The 13,978-nt window shown below is 40.2% G+C and overlaps 1 protein-coding gene across 1 annotated transcript; it reads left to right on the top strand.

Annotated features, from left to right (window-relative positions):
- Positions 1-4,101: 4,101 nt before the first annotated feature.
- On the top strand, positions 4,102-7,773 carry LOC104412304 (ubiquitin-conjugating enzyme E2 E3; the record flags this gene model as incomplete). Its single annotated transcript, XM_010022976.1, has 3 exons — positions 4,102-4,234; positions 5,980-6,127; positions 7,139-7,773. Coding segments are annotated over 3 exons (379 nt in total), but the record flags the coding sequence as incomplete, so codon positions are not given.
- Between the last annotated feature and the right edge of the window lie 6,205 nt (positions 7,774-13,978).

A 13,978-nucleotide genomic window follows, 5' to 3' on the forward strand; every position in this document is an offset into this window, starting at 1 on the left:
GATCTGATGTGGGCCCATGAACCCCTAGAGTTTAACCTCACATCTTCTCAAATTCACCATCTGAAGTCACACTTGTAAATTAAATCTGTTCAGTGGACTAGCTTGGATAGAGCATGGTTATAAATCCTTTGTCTTACCTGGATCAGGTATATATCCCTCAGTGAAGTGGCATAATGAGTATTTACTTAGGAAGCAGATGTAGCCAGTTAACTTTATTGAATTTATTTTAAGAAAATCAATCCAGCTTTTATGTGTGAAGTAAAAACCACCTTAATTTTGCGAAGAGTATTTTGTCATTTCAATTAATTTGTTTTGTTACTTTGTGTGAGACTTTTTAGCCCATATTTTAAAAAATTAATTAAGTGGCTCTTTATTAAGAACATACTTTTGGTGCCTTTACTGAATTTGTGATGATGTGTAAGCTAATTCAGGAGGGCAGCAGGTTGGTAGCAATGAACTGGACACGTATGCTGTGTAGCCAAAACACTGCAGTAGCTGTCAGATTCGTTGCTCTGTCGCGATTTTGTGTTTTAAAGGATACAATGGAGGAGTTCATTTTTTGTCCATATGGATTCCATGGGGGAGGTCAGAAGGAGCTGGATCTTTCAGTGATGAAGAAAGGAGAGGGAAGAAAACTGTGGCAATTTCCTGTGGTAGCACTCTGCCTGAGGTATTCTGTCCAGTGTGGCAGGCAGCAAGAAAGATTCCTTGGCTGTCAGTCACCACAATTCTCAGGGTTTAAGGTGAGATGCTCGAAGCCTGTGATTGCTATAGGAGGGTGAGTCTCTTGAATAGCGGGAAAACTGGGACTAAAGAGCTCAAGAATCAGCCCCTAGAATCACCCCTGTGCCAGCCTCATTAGTGCCCAACAGAAGGAGGAGAGTATTTCTTCCAGGTGTATCAATGAAATGGAAAATTGTGGACAGAGTAAAGCTTCATTATTCCCAGTTCTCAGCCCGGGTTTTTTGCTGTCCTTTGTGGGCACAGAGAAGTTAGATTTGCACCAGAGTGGCAGTTCCCTCCTTGTGGCTTTCTGCAGCACCAAGACAACGCTTTGCAGTGATGGAGACTCCCACACTTGCTTGCAGCTCTGTACACAGCCAAGGTGTTACCTGAGGCAGGACTGCACTTTCTGTTCTTCCCTCCAGTCATCCAAGTGGGTGTAACCCCACTGCGCTGTCCATGTGGAAGTCATTGCAGAGGCTGAGGCTGCTGTGAATAGGTCTGGTATGTTTTGCTGAGCCTTAGAAAGTGTGGGTTTGTTCACTTCCAAAAAAGATTACCTTAGCGTGTATACAAAAGACAAAGTAGGTATGGCTGGCTGAGGATGATTCCAAGGAAATACACAGGTAGTAGAAGCCCAGTGCGATGTCTCGTCTCTGCTCTTTAATCTCATGTCTCCTCGCATCGTTGAGATAGTAATTGTGGGGATTTTCAGGTTACTAATGAAGTAGGGGTATCTTTTACAGCACTGGAAGTGAGACACCACTTCAGCTGTTAAATAGGGATTTCGCAAACCTCAATCAGTTATAACCAAATTGTTCAACTTAACAATTTTCTCCTGCATCTGTAAGTGGTTATTGTTACAGCTTTGTGTTACTTTTGACACTGCAGCAGTCTTTTCTCAGCAGTAGAAGGGGCTTGAACACGGCATTTTCTTCCTCTTACAAGGTTAGGAATTCCCCTTCTTACATTATACGTGATCATTTTTGTACATTGCTAGCAGTGGCATACAAGAGGATAGCAGATAGTAATAGGTGGAGAGTTACTGCACTTAGTTTCTGGCTACTAGCTGATAAATGCCCTTGCACTGACTTGGTAAGTGATTACCAGATAGTTTGGCACCAGGCTGGTGCCACACTTAATTGTGACTGATTCATTGGGCTGAAATATGTCACTAATTTAATTCAGCTATTTCATTAATCTGATTGAATTGCATCCAGCTGTTAGAGGTGTATGAAAGAAAGGCACCTGACACACGAGGCAAGAGCACTAACCTCTGCATTAAATTATAAAACAGTCATTAGGACATCTAATGCTGAAATTGAATTGCTCCATAGAAATTTGGTTTCCAAGCACAATAGTAATTAGCTGTAAGCTTGATGAATGTCAAGAATTAATTAAAACGTTTCAGTGGCCTGTGTGGGTTTTAAATATTGTCATTATTGCCCCAATATTTTCAGTTCTTACACTAATTGCTTTCTAGAGAGCATGAATAGAATTATCTTCTGGAGTGACTGAGGGTACAAATGGTTCATTACATCATCGAAAATGGACCTCCTTGCCTCTGGATTTCCCTTTTTCCCCCTAAAATTTATCTACTGGGTTTTTTTCACTTTTGTGCATACATTACAAGTAGAAAGATAAGATCAGTGATTTTAGACCCAAACTTTATCTTGACAGAATTGCAGATTTTGTTTCCTAGCTGTACCCTGGAGGCCAGCAAGCCGTTGTTACCTACTTTCGTTTCGGCAACAGGAAAATACCTACAGCTCCGTCAAATAATTTTTTTGTTTTAATTGAATAGGATGTGAACCAAAATCTGTGATTGTTTTGTCCTGTTAATGAAAGGCCTGCAATGGTTTAAACACTGCGTACATAAAACATCCACAAGATAAAAAACATGCTGGAAAATTACAAATTGAAATGGAATTCATAATCAAAATCAGCTTTTGGTTGTTTCTTGAATATGATCTTAACGTAAAAATAGCTAAATTTTTGGTGTGGGAATGGCAGATGCAGTGTGCAGACTGCTCATATTCCTTGCCTCTGATGAGCATCTCCACATGCTTGGCTACATAGTAAAGATGAATGTCCAACATGCCGTGTTACAGACTGCAGACATATGTATGACAAATACATGAGGTGACACAACAAGGGAAGAACTTTAACACTTGGAGGGCTCTTAGAGAGGCTCCTCTGTGTGTCAAGTGGTGCCAGAAACCACAAACTCCCAGGCTACAGCTTGGTGCCATGCTTTGCTGCTTGCTTCATGTGCAATCACATATGACAGTCCTGTGTGCCTCTTCCTTGGGACCGCAGAGGGAGAAGGAGGGGGGCATTTCACTATGTGCCTGTGAGATGTAGGTGGTGCCTGAGAGGCTGCCAAGGGCGGGAAGAATTGAGCGGATCTTTTACAGTGCTGCATTATTGACTTGTCACCTGCATAGATGTGACAAAACCACCGTGCCTGCCTGAGCTCAGCGGAGGTGTTTTCCATAGCAGTCAGTTTGGATCTCAGTGGATCAGATTCAGGACCTTTTGTGGAAGACTGGATTAGTGTTTGCTGACAGAAGTAAGATTGTGCTTGTTTGGTTTTTTTCCTGAGGAGGTTAGATGGTTTCTGTGTGATAATAGAAGCTTAAATGTGATGGCTCAGAAGTCGAGAAAATGCTTGTTCATTATTCCTTCTTTCAAAGCTTTAATAATTAGTTATGCAGTAACCTTTCCCCTAGTGAGAAATGCATTCAGTATTGCACTACTTAAAATAAACTATTTTGGGCTACTATTCTCAATGCTGATTGCCTGGAGGCGTAACACAAATCTATCCTGAGGAAAACAGTTATTTGGGTTTGACAGTGCTCAGTTCCAGGTTACTGCCTCTCCCATCCCCAATTTTCCTGCCCAGGGATGTAACATTTCATTCTTGTCTGTGAAACATGTGGCGATAAAGGTGCATCAATATTCATGTAAGTCACTTTTTTTATGAAGGTATGGTCCATTTAATGCCTGGAGAAGTTGCATGTGGTCAAGATACACAATTCCTTTTGTATATGGATATGATGTCATTGGAAGAGCATTATGTAGAAGCTCAGAGCAACCACATACTTGAGAAAACAGATCTGGAGTATGTTTCAGACAGTGACAGTCAGTAGTTTATGGTTGATCTACTTCAGTGCTGTATCTCCAAAGGGGCAGTGGAGTGCCCAGCTTTCGTGCCTGTTTAAAACAATGATCCCACTGAAATCGGTGGGAAATTGGGCAGATGTTAAGGGTAGACAAGTGGTTTGTATTAAACAAAATAAATGTAGAAGGAAATCCATAAAACTACTCTCTCAACAGTACACCTGACTCTTTCTTTCTCCCTGTTATTTTACACAGTGCCGGTCCTAAAGGAGATAACATTTATGAATGGAGATCTACTATTCTTGGACCTCCAGGTTCTGTATACGAAGGAGGTGTTTTTTTCCTGGATATCACATTTTCATCTGACTATCCATTCAAGCCACCAAAGGTAAGGGTAAGGTTTTTATTGCATTTATAATATTTTCACTTGTGAGAAGTATGTAATATGCAGTGAGTGAGTACTCATTGCCTTTTGAATATAGATTTGCTTATGGTTTCTTGAAAACGTCAAGGTTCAAAATCTTTGCTTGTAGTTTCAGAAAAATCCTGTGTCTGTTTTATTTCATGATTACCACAGTCAATACTGATTTCCAAGCTTTACCAGGTGATAAATGAGATGATAATTCTGATCAAGACGTAAGATGCAAGGAATTTTAACAGAAGACCGGGCAACACCTTCTTATGTTTCCTTCCTCTCATACGTATAAAAAGTTTTTTTTGTTATGAACCAGATTCTATATTATATATTCTCACTAAAAATACATATTATATTTTAACAAAATAACAGAAAGCTAAAATAAGTTTAGATAGACAACTGAGATGTTATATTGTGACTTCAAATTGGGTAAGTTACTCTGATGATTTCCATTATTGTAAAATGTCAATCTATTTACTACAGGTAAGAGCAGCAACCTTGCTTTGATAGTATTTTTTCAGCAAAAGCTCTTTTTAGTAAATGGAACTAGTCTTGACTTAAACTAAAATTTCTCTTCCTTGCTCAGAAACAGTGTGGACACTGAAGAAATTATAATATACTAATGGATATCAAAGAAGTTAAAGGTTGCTCCCTTCAACATATGATGTCAAAGTATAACTTGTCACCAAGTCATCAGAAAGGACACTGCTGACATTGGCAAATGCTAAATACATTCTACCCCACAACAGCCTCATGTGGCTACAATGCTGTTATTACAAATCAAATACCACTTTTTATTCCCAGAAGGATTACAGCATAAAGAATAGTATATTCTCTATGTATTTCACACTTCTCTGAAATCCACAAAATTTAATATTCTCTGAGTTAAGATTGTTATAATGAAGTGATGCAGAGTTTTATACAAATTCTGTATGAAAATCTCATAGATAGGGTTTTTTTTAGAGGATGATCATTTTTGAATTTTCAGTAGTTTCAGAAAACATCATAGATTTTTCCCCTCTTGCATCAATATGAGAAGGAAAATATCCCTCATCTTCTGCATTATGTAATTAAAGCAATTAAATATTTCTGACTTATTTGTGCAGAATAATGCTTACATGCTATACTGATACTAGCCTGAAATAATTTAAAAACAAAGGTGTTAGTAGTGTGAGAGCATTGTTTTGGTGGTGTATTATGTCCTGCCTAATGAAGAGATTTCATTGCTAATTTGAACAACACAAAATTCCAATTTTAAATATTAATTTTCATGGTCTATATTTAGGTTTTTGAAAGCAAGGAAAAGATCAACTAATCCTGCAGATGCAGCCACCCTCTGTCTACTTCTTCACCTTGAGAAACCACAGTAAAGTTACACTTGTGATTAGATTGGTTTTGACATGCAGCACGTTCATTAAATTGTGTACAGTACTACAGAGTAGTTCCTAATTTTTGTGGGTATCAGACAGAGGGCCTATGTGAAAGCAGTTTATGCACCAAAGATCTCTATGGTGGGTTCTTTAAAGGTAGCCATGACTACAGTAAATGCTTTTCTGTTAAATAGTCATGTTTTAGAAAGCAAGCAGAGAGGAGCTGCCTCCATGGAAGCTCTGATGAACTGACAGCACCCCTGGCACTGCTGCAGCTCAGAGACAAGGGGCAACATCCCAGGGCAACACTGACTGATTATCTTTCTCTCTCTTACACTGTGATTCTAGGTTACTTTCCGTACCAGAATTTATCACTGCAACATCAACAGTCAGGGAGTCATCTGTCTGGATATCCTGAAAGACAACTGGAGCCCTGCTTTGACTATTTCAAAGGTTCTGCTGTCTATTTGTTCTCTTCTGACAGACTGCAACCCAGGTAAGGAGCTGATAGTTCACTGAGCGTCTAGCGTTAGTTGTTTGACTTAGTTGCCATGGAATGTAATTTGTGTATTTGATTGTATGCAGATTAAATAAAAACTAATATTTTTGAAATTGGGGATGAAACCCTCCTGCTTGCATGTGGTCCGAAATTTAATGGCACTTTTCGCTCCTGTGGTGCAACAGAAAGTAAAGAACATTAAGCCCTTCTTTTCCCAAGGTATGGTGCAGAAAATAAGCTGATGTCACAGAAGTTCTGTATTGTAGGAGATCCAGCGAGTGATCTATCCAGGAAAGGAACAAAGTTCTCTTGAGTTAGAGACTCAGAAAGCCTGCAGGTTGGAAGGGGCCGCAGAAGTCCCTTAAGATGGAAAGTGAAATGATTAATCTTGCAAATGGGAAAGGGACAATGTTCAGAGAGAGTTCCTTGTTCCTATTGGGAGGGAAGGAACTCCACTGGAAGCAGTACAGTTTCTCAGCAACAACTGTGTGACCAGCGTCATTGGCAATGAATGCTAATTGCCTGTGGTCAGGGCAGGAACTGAGCAGTAGTGCTAGGATGGCAGTTCATTTACAGAACACTGGCAATGATCAGGGAGAAATGGATTAGCCTCTGTGATACAAAAGTTTGATAACTCTTGAAGCAAACAGGATCTCCTCAGTGTGTCCCCTGCAGTTCAAATACTCTGATGTACACCAGTGTTATGACCCGAATGTGCCAGGCTGTGCTCTCTGAACATTCCTTGCACCCAGCAGCCCTTCCGAAGGGTTGAAAGCAGGGCCTCTGGCTGGGGCAGGATGCATTCATATGCAAATAACCGTAACAGATATTCCTGTTTTCTTTTTCTGTTTGTTGTGCCTTGTGTGCTTTCTCTTGTATGATAAGAGCCCCCTATACCTCACAGCATTTTCTGGCCAACAAAGTCTATATTATGAAATAGATTCTGTATTTTAAATCCTGTGTTCAGTTTTGTTTTGTTTATAGTGCATGTTCTCCTGCCTTTTGCAGCTGACCCTCTGGTTGGAAGCATAGCCACTCAGTACCTGACCAACAGAGCAGAACATGACAGGATAGCCAGACAGTGGACCAAGAGATATGCAACATAAATGACAAACTACTTGTGCAGTGTGAAGGTGCAGAAGGCAACTTTGCAGTGTGCAACAAATCTTTATAGCCTTTACAATACGGACTTCTGTGTATATGTTATACTGATTCTACTCTGCTTTTATCCTTTTGAAGACTGGGATACTGCCCCCCAAAAAGGTAAATGCTATTAAGAGTAGAAATTTGTAGCTGTAGATTAGTTATGTTTAAAATGCCTACTTGCAAGTCTTGCTTCTTTGGGATATCAAAATGTATTTTGTGATGTACTAAGGATACTGTTCCTGAAGTCAACCAAATATTATAGTGCATTTTAGCCTAATTCATTATCTGTATGAAGTTATTAAAGGTAGCTGTAGATTACTAGGAATTATGTCATTTGTATTAAACCCAGATCTATTTCCAATATGTGGTACATGCTGTTGTGAAAACTGTTTTAACTTTTACCTTTGTCAGTTTGTAATGAAAGGATTTCCTTTTTCCCTTTGTAGCTCAGAGAGCACCCAGTGTATCATCTCAAACACAATAAACATGTTCCCCAAGGAGTAGTTTCTTTGTTTTCCTATTTTAAATTAATATTTTAATAAATTTAATTATAGTAACAAGGCAGGGCCAATGTATCACAGATCCCTGTGGATAATCTTTAAATTAATATACATAAGCAAAGGCTTGCTATTAAATGTTTAATGCACACCTGTGGATTGCTTTAAGTTTTCCCTGTTTTGGTTTTTTTTAACAGAACAAATGTCCTTTCTACAGTTTCCTTAAATTTAACACTATTGGGCTCTTTCTGAAGTTGGAATGAGAACATTGCATATGCTTACTCCAGAAGCTCATGTAGCTGGTTGCTTCAGGGCCAGTCCTGCTCCCCTAACAGACTGCCTGAATCTTGCTACCATTTTTCTTTTGCAGGACGAGGGCCAAGTTAGGGATAGTCTGGTGCTTTTGTTTCTAAGTAAAAGCAAGTCAGACTTGCTGATCTAGAGAACTACAGTTACCCATTGAAAGTGGTCTTCCAAAGCATGATTGAACACTCTATCATCTGTCCAGAAAAGAGAGGAGTAGAATAAATTTAATCAGGTTTTTGTGACAGTTGTGGGGGAAATTAACCTTTGTTGGTGAAAACGTAATCTGTAAAACTTTCAGACTACGTTTTCCCCCCTTCGCTTTCTGGCTTGGAAGCTTTGTAACATCTGTAAGTAACAAAGATACAGATTTATAATGCATACAGTTTAAAAAGTAGAGTCACTAATAGTTTTATAATTTAAGCTTTTATAGGTTGCCAGTCACAATATTGATTATAAAAAAGAGACTTGATCCCCTTAAATGATTTTTAAAATTACACTTCCTTTTAAACTTTACAGTCTCCCTTACTGCCTGGTGTTTTTGGAGATAATGTAGCACTTCCATCAATAAGATGCTCTGCTTATTTAATATATGAAAACCGAATGTTAATTTTAAATACTGAAGCAATAGAAAAAAATGTTAAAAGATTTAGATCTAATGTTAGCCATCACTATATAGGTCCCGGGTTTTTGTATCACATAAGCTTTGACCATAAATTGTCCACCCTACTTTAAATATTTCTACAGATTCCTGAAGGTGGCTTGAAGAACTGTGTATCCCAAATATCTCAACCTAGAAGCCAGTCTCTCTTGGTAGCTACAAGATAGCTTTAGAGTTCAGGTTATAAAGTGCAAAAGGGAATGAGAAACAGGGGATCTGGCAGGTGGATATGCCTAAGTCAGGTAACAGACTAATGCCAGGAGATGAAGTGCTGGAAATCACTGCTGAAGGTGACCAGAGTTTCTCACTATGTCATTGAACGTGTGAGAAATAGCACAGATTGGCAAAGAAACAAGGGGCTGTCACATCCGGGCTGGACACCTAAAATCTGCTCGCTGCTGACCATGAGCACACCCATGGGTGACACGGTGCTCATACACCACTCCAGTGACTTTCCAGTGAAGAGCAAACTATCTATTTCACACATTGACTGTGTTGCCTACAGAATTTACAGTTATTTATATCATAAAATATTATGGTATACAAATACAGGTTTTAATCCTAATTTTAATGTATTTTGGTTTTTTATTGTACCTACAACTTCAGATACCTAGGTGTACAAGTGGGATGCCTTGTTATGTGTTGCCCCATCTTGCCTTCCTTGCAATTGGATCCTTTACACTGAATTCCCATCATTTTTATTTTTTTTCTGTTGGTTTGTCATGATTCTGTTCTTTTTTAATGTAGTTTTTTTGTGTGTAAATTTTATATTTACTGAAGTAAAGGTTGTTTTTGTGTAAACATTTAAACTTTAAAGAAAGAAAAGAAGCTAATTTTGTTTCTCAAGTTCTCTCTGCTAAACCATGCAGTAGAAAGAAATTTGTATTGTTAAATAAATCAATTAGTTGTTAAATGAGAATGTGTGTCTGTTTTCATGGGGAGGGCAGAAATCCCTGCTGAATATATATCCAAAATACCAGTTACAAAGAGCATCTGGTGTTTTCAAACTATTTCCTTCCTGGCTGTGCTGGGGTGAATACTGGATGCTGTTCTATTTTAGTTTTAATTTTCAGTTCCATCTTCTTATCACCAATCGCTGAGCTCTCTATTTGGAGAAAAAAAGTGAACTAAAATGACATTTTTGTGAAAAGAACAGCTTTTCCTCTCCTTTTTGGATGGGCTTTTCTCATCCTGTTGTCTCTGGGGTTCAAGTGTGGAACACATGCAGCTGGGTGGGAGGGTGCCTGAAGTGGGGTCTGTGATCTGCTGGCACAAAGAGCACTCGTGTGGGAACCAGCTGTCCCAGCCTTTGAGCTGTGACGCTGCTGAGGAACAGAGAGTGGCAAACAGAGTCACATCTCCATGGTGTTGTCTGCATTCAGAGCAAATACTTACTTATGACAAATGAGAAGGGATGGGTGAATGTTATTATATATTATATATTAAAATGAATTTATTAAATACAATAGAAAGGCAAATATATATCATTATTTATGTTCTTGGTACTTAGTATTTATGTACTAACATGTTCTTGGTGAGCTGCTTCATGTTCTGTGATGTCTTAGTGATGCATGGGGTGCCTTGTGTGAAGATGGTCTTGCTCGCAGATCAGTGTTGACTAGCAGTTGTTTGAAGTCTATAGCTGGAAAGGGAAGGGAGTCCTATGGAGATGGAAAGCAAGACTGCAGAGTAGTCTGCGCCATGTGCCAGGCTTGCACAGCCTCATAAGGAAAGCAGGAACTGAACCAGGTCTGGTTCATGCTCTACTTCCTCCCAACCTCTTGGGGGAAAAGGAAACTGCCACGCTTTGCTGCACACCAGTTCCTGCTCCACCAGCTTATTTGTGGACATGGGTATTGTAGAAAGTGAGACCAAGCTTCTCCCTTTCTTCACCTTCATGTGTGGGAACCAGATTTGTGGCTTCGCAGCAGTGACCCCACTTGCCTGCACCATGACGAGAGCTACAGGGCTTGGGCCAAGGGGCTTCATGCCATCTGGGTGCAGCTCAAAGCCACAGGGCAGCCCAGCTGCCCTTTTGCCTCTGCTGCCTGCTTCCCTGCAGCCCTGCCCGGGTCACCTCAGCACCACAGGGGAGGAAGCTGGAGACTGCAGCAGCTTCTACACTGATCTCGGGTCTCCTGCCCCTGAGGTTCCATCTACGTGGGCACAGGCAGCAAAGGAAGGACTCCAGACTCCAGGCTAAAGAGCGAATTCCATCTTTCCTGCATTATGTCTTAAACTCAGCACTGGATATTTATGTGCAGGAAGGCCTGTGCAGGCATCCTGAACTATAACAGCTTCAAAGGACAGTGACAGTAGTGTGACTAAAATGAGATTTGATTCAGCCACAAACCAGCATTGTACTTCTGCAGCTCCTGCTATAGCCAGGGAATCAGATGCATTGTGAACTCAGCGCTGCTTTGTGTACAGTGAGCCCTGCTGGTGGCACTGGTTGCATTGGTGTTGCATGGTAACTATTCCAAGGGTGAACCACCACTCCCTTTCCCTCACTAACCACCCTAACTGGAAGTGGCTGGATTGGATCCCAAGACAACAGAGGAGAGATCATGTAATAGAGCACATGTTTTAAAGGGAGAAGTGAGACAACAGCACAGCTGCTTGTACTGCTGCCTGACCTTGCTGTGATGTCAATGATAATTAGACATGTTCAACTGTAGCTTAGGTGGAAGAGCAGATAATGTGCTTGGAAGCTAATTGCTGGAACATTTGCAGCACATAGGGGCTTTCACTTTTTTATCCTTAAAGAGGAAAACCTGCTTCAGCTTGTCCTCCCCCCTCTGTGTGTATGTGTCTCTGAAGTGCAGTTACAGCTACCACTGTTGCTGGGTAGAACAAAAAGGGTCCAACATACTAGCAACAATTTGGGGGATCCTTAAAAACTGCCAGGAATAGATGGAATAAAAGGCACAGTATGAAAAATATACGTACGTCATTCCCTCACAGTGACTGCATCTGAGCACAGGCGCTGCATCTATAGGGGTGTAAGATGTGGTGGGACCATGTGCATGGATAACAAATGCATCTAGTCTTCTCTTTCTGCAGGTAATGTGTGGACAGCCCTATCTGTTCATGTAGTGTTTCCAATTATTGGGAAGCACTGCTGTCCAAGATAAACATCTCTTTGAACCATCCTAAATTGTTACTATCCACAACATCCTTTGACAGAGTGCTGCAGTTTAAATACAGACTGTGTAAAAAATACGTTGTTATGTGATTATTTCACGTAACCTGCTATTTGAACACTTCATTTTATGTCTTTTAGGTTTGTACTGTGAGTACAATTGCATCTGTTGTCCTCCTTGATTCCATTGACAATTTTATGTACCATCATTATTATCAGTCCCTAGTAACCTCTTTTTCCAGGTTGGAAAAAGTCCTCAATTACTTAATCTCTCTCTGTTTGGAGAGTCACCCTTGTGACTGGAAAGAGCTGCACGCTGTATGCTAAAGGTGATCTCACAATTCACCTGAAATAATGTTTTCTGGTTTGGTCTGCTTGCTAGGAATTCATAATACTCTGCTTTTTTGACCATTGCTTATTGCTTAGCTAATGTCTTCATTAAGTTGTGTTCAGAGACGCTGGAATCTCCTTTCTGAGCAATAGCCAATTTAACCTTTTATGTAGGTCTAGCAAATTCGTCTTTCCCCATGTCCACTGCTTTGTATTAATCATCCCCAGATTCACCTGTGATCTTATCTGCTAATTCTCAGTATCATGAAATCCTTCATGACTTTTGGCAGCCAGTTTAAGTTCAGGCTGCCTTGAATATTGGCTCTGTGTGTTCTGCATGCACCAGGGGTGGGAGGTAACAGCGAAAGTAACAGCAAAGTGCGCTGGACAGGTCTGTCTGCCAAGAAGCGATGGGTCCCTGAGGACAAATTATCATCTGGCTTCTGAATGGCACAAATGAAAGCAAGTGCCAACTGTTTTCATCAGTCTGGGCTTTGTCTCCCTCTACAGAACAAATGTCAGGTCATTATTTAAAGAGGAGCTCAGCGTGGGTAAATTTTCGAGTGCTGAATGAGCTGTCATCCTGGAGATTAGTTTTCTGGAGTATCATACAGGTAGACGGGGGAATCGCAGATCCTGTGGGAGACCATTCCTCTGAACATAGTGATTGGATGTGTCTCTGAAGGGTAAGGCTGGGGTGGAAATCTGTGGTCCAGCATTCATTCGTGGAGTCAGGCAGCAATGGTGGGGCTGGGAATGCAGAGGTGATAAAAGGAAGCAGGCTGAGGCTACCATTAATGTACAGTGGTGCCTGATGGCATTTCTTACACTGGGGAATGCAGCTTCTTGCAAGCACAGAAGTCTGTGGTTGTGTTTATGTGTTCCAGCATTTTAAATCTGCATACATTTGTGAAAATTGGAGCCAAGCTGGTACTCTCTTGACTGAATGCTAAACAAAGAGGTTACCACGGTTTACGGTCCCTAATTTTATAGAGAGTGGAATTAAAGTGACAAGTTATTGTAAACTTGTTGCCAGTTTCTGAAGGGAATATTAATACGCTCTATACTTTTCTGCCATTGTCTGGGTTTCCCTGTTAGCTGGGAAGCTGATGTGCTGTCTTTTCACTGCTGAAATGATTAGTTATGGTGTACAAGCAACAGTTTTCATTCTGTTCACTTCTGAGTGTTGCTGTTTCCGACAATTTTTTCATAAGTATGGATTTAATGGAGAACTAAAAACATTAAAGTGTCATTGAAGCTTCATTCATTGATTTGGTTGATATTTTACTGTAGAATGACCTGAATTACCTTTCTTAAATGGAGAGAGTAAGAATTAAATTACACAGTAGTTCTTCTGGAACGTTATGCTCTTTGTAAGCAGGATGTTACCTAGTTCAGTACATTATATAGGTAAATAGGTGAAGTTTTCCTTCACCTACTACATAATATTTGATCCAAGCATTTATAAACGAAATAAATGAAAAAGTGTTTTCTTGGAGTGAGGGGGAAGGAAAATGAAAACCATCACATATATAAAAATTATTAAACTTTGCATTTAAAAAAATCCTGAACTTAGGAGAAACCAACCCAAATGCTAGCCTTCCTGGCTCAGCTAATTTTCCACAGTTCCATGAGGAAATGCAGGAGATAGATAGTATGAAACAAGCAGCCAAATAAATACCGAGGCCAGGACGCAGATAGATAAAACTTCAGAGGTTTTCACTGCACCTTTGACCCCGCTGCAGCGGCCGTGGCTCCTACGAGGTGTC

The sequence above is a fragment of the Nestor notabilis genome, unplaced genomic scaffold, assembly GCF_000696875.1.
Source record: "Nestor notabilis isolate BGI_N333 unplaced genomic scaffold, ASM69687v1 scaffold35979, whole genome shotgun sequence".
In the NCBI taxonomy this organism is placed as follows: domain Eukaryota; kingdom Metazoa; phylum Chordata; class Aves; order Psittaciformes; family Psittacidae; genus Nestor; species Nestor notabilis.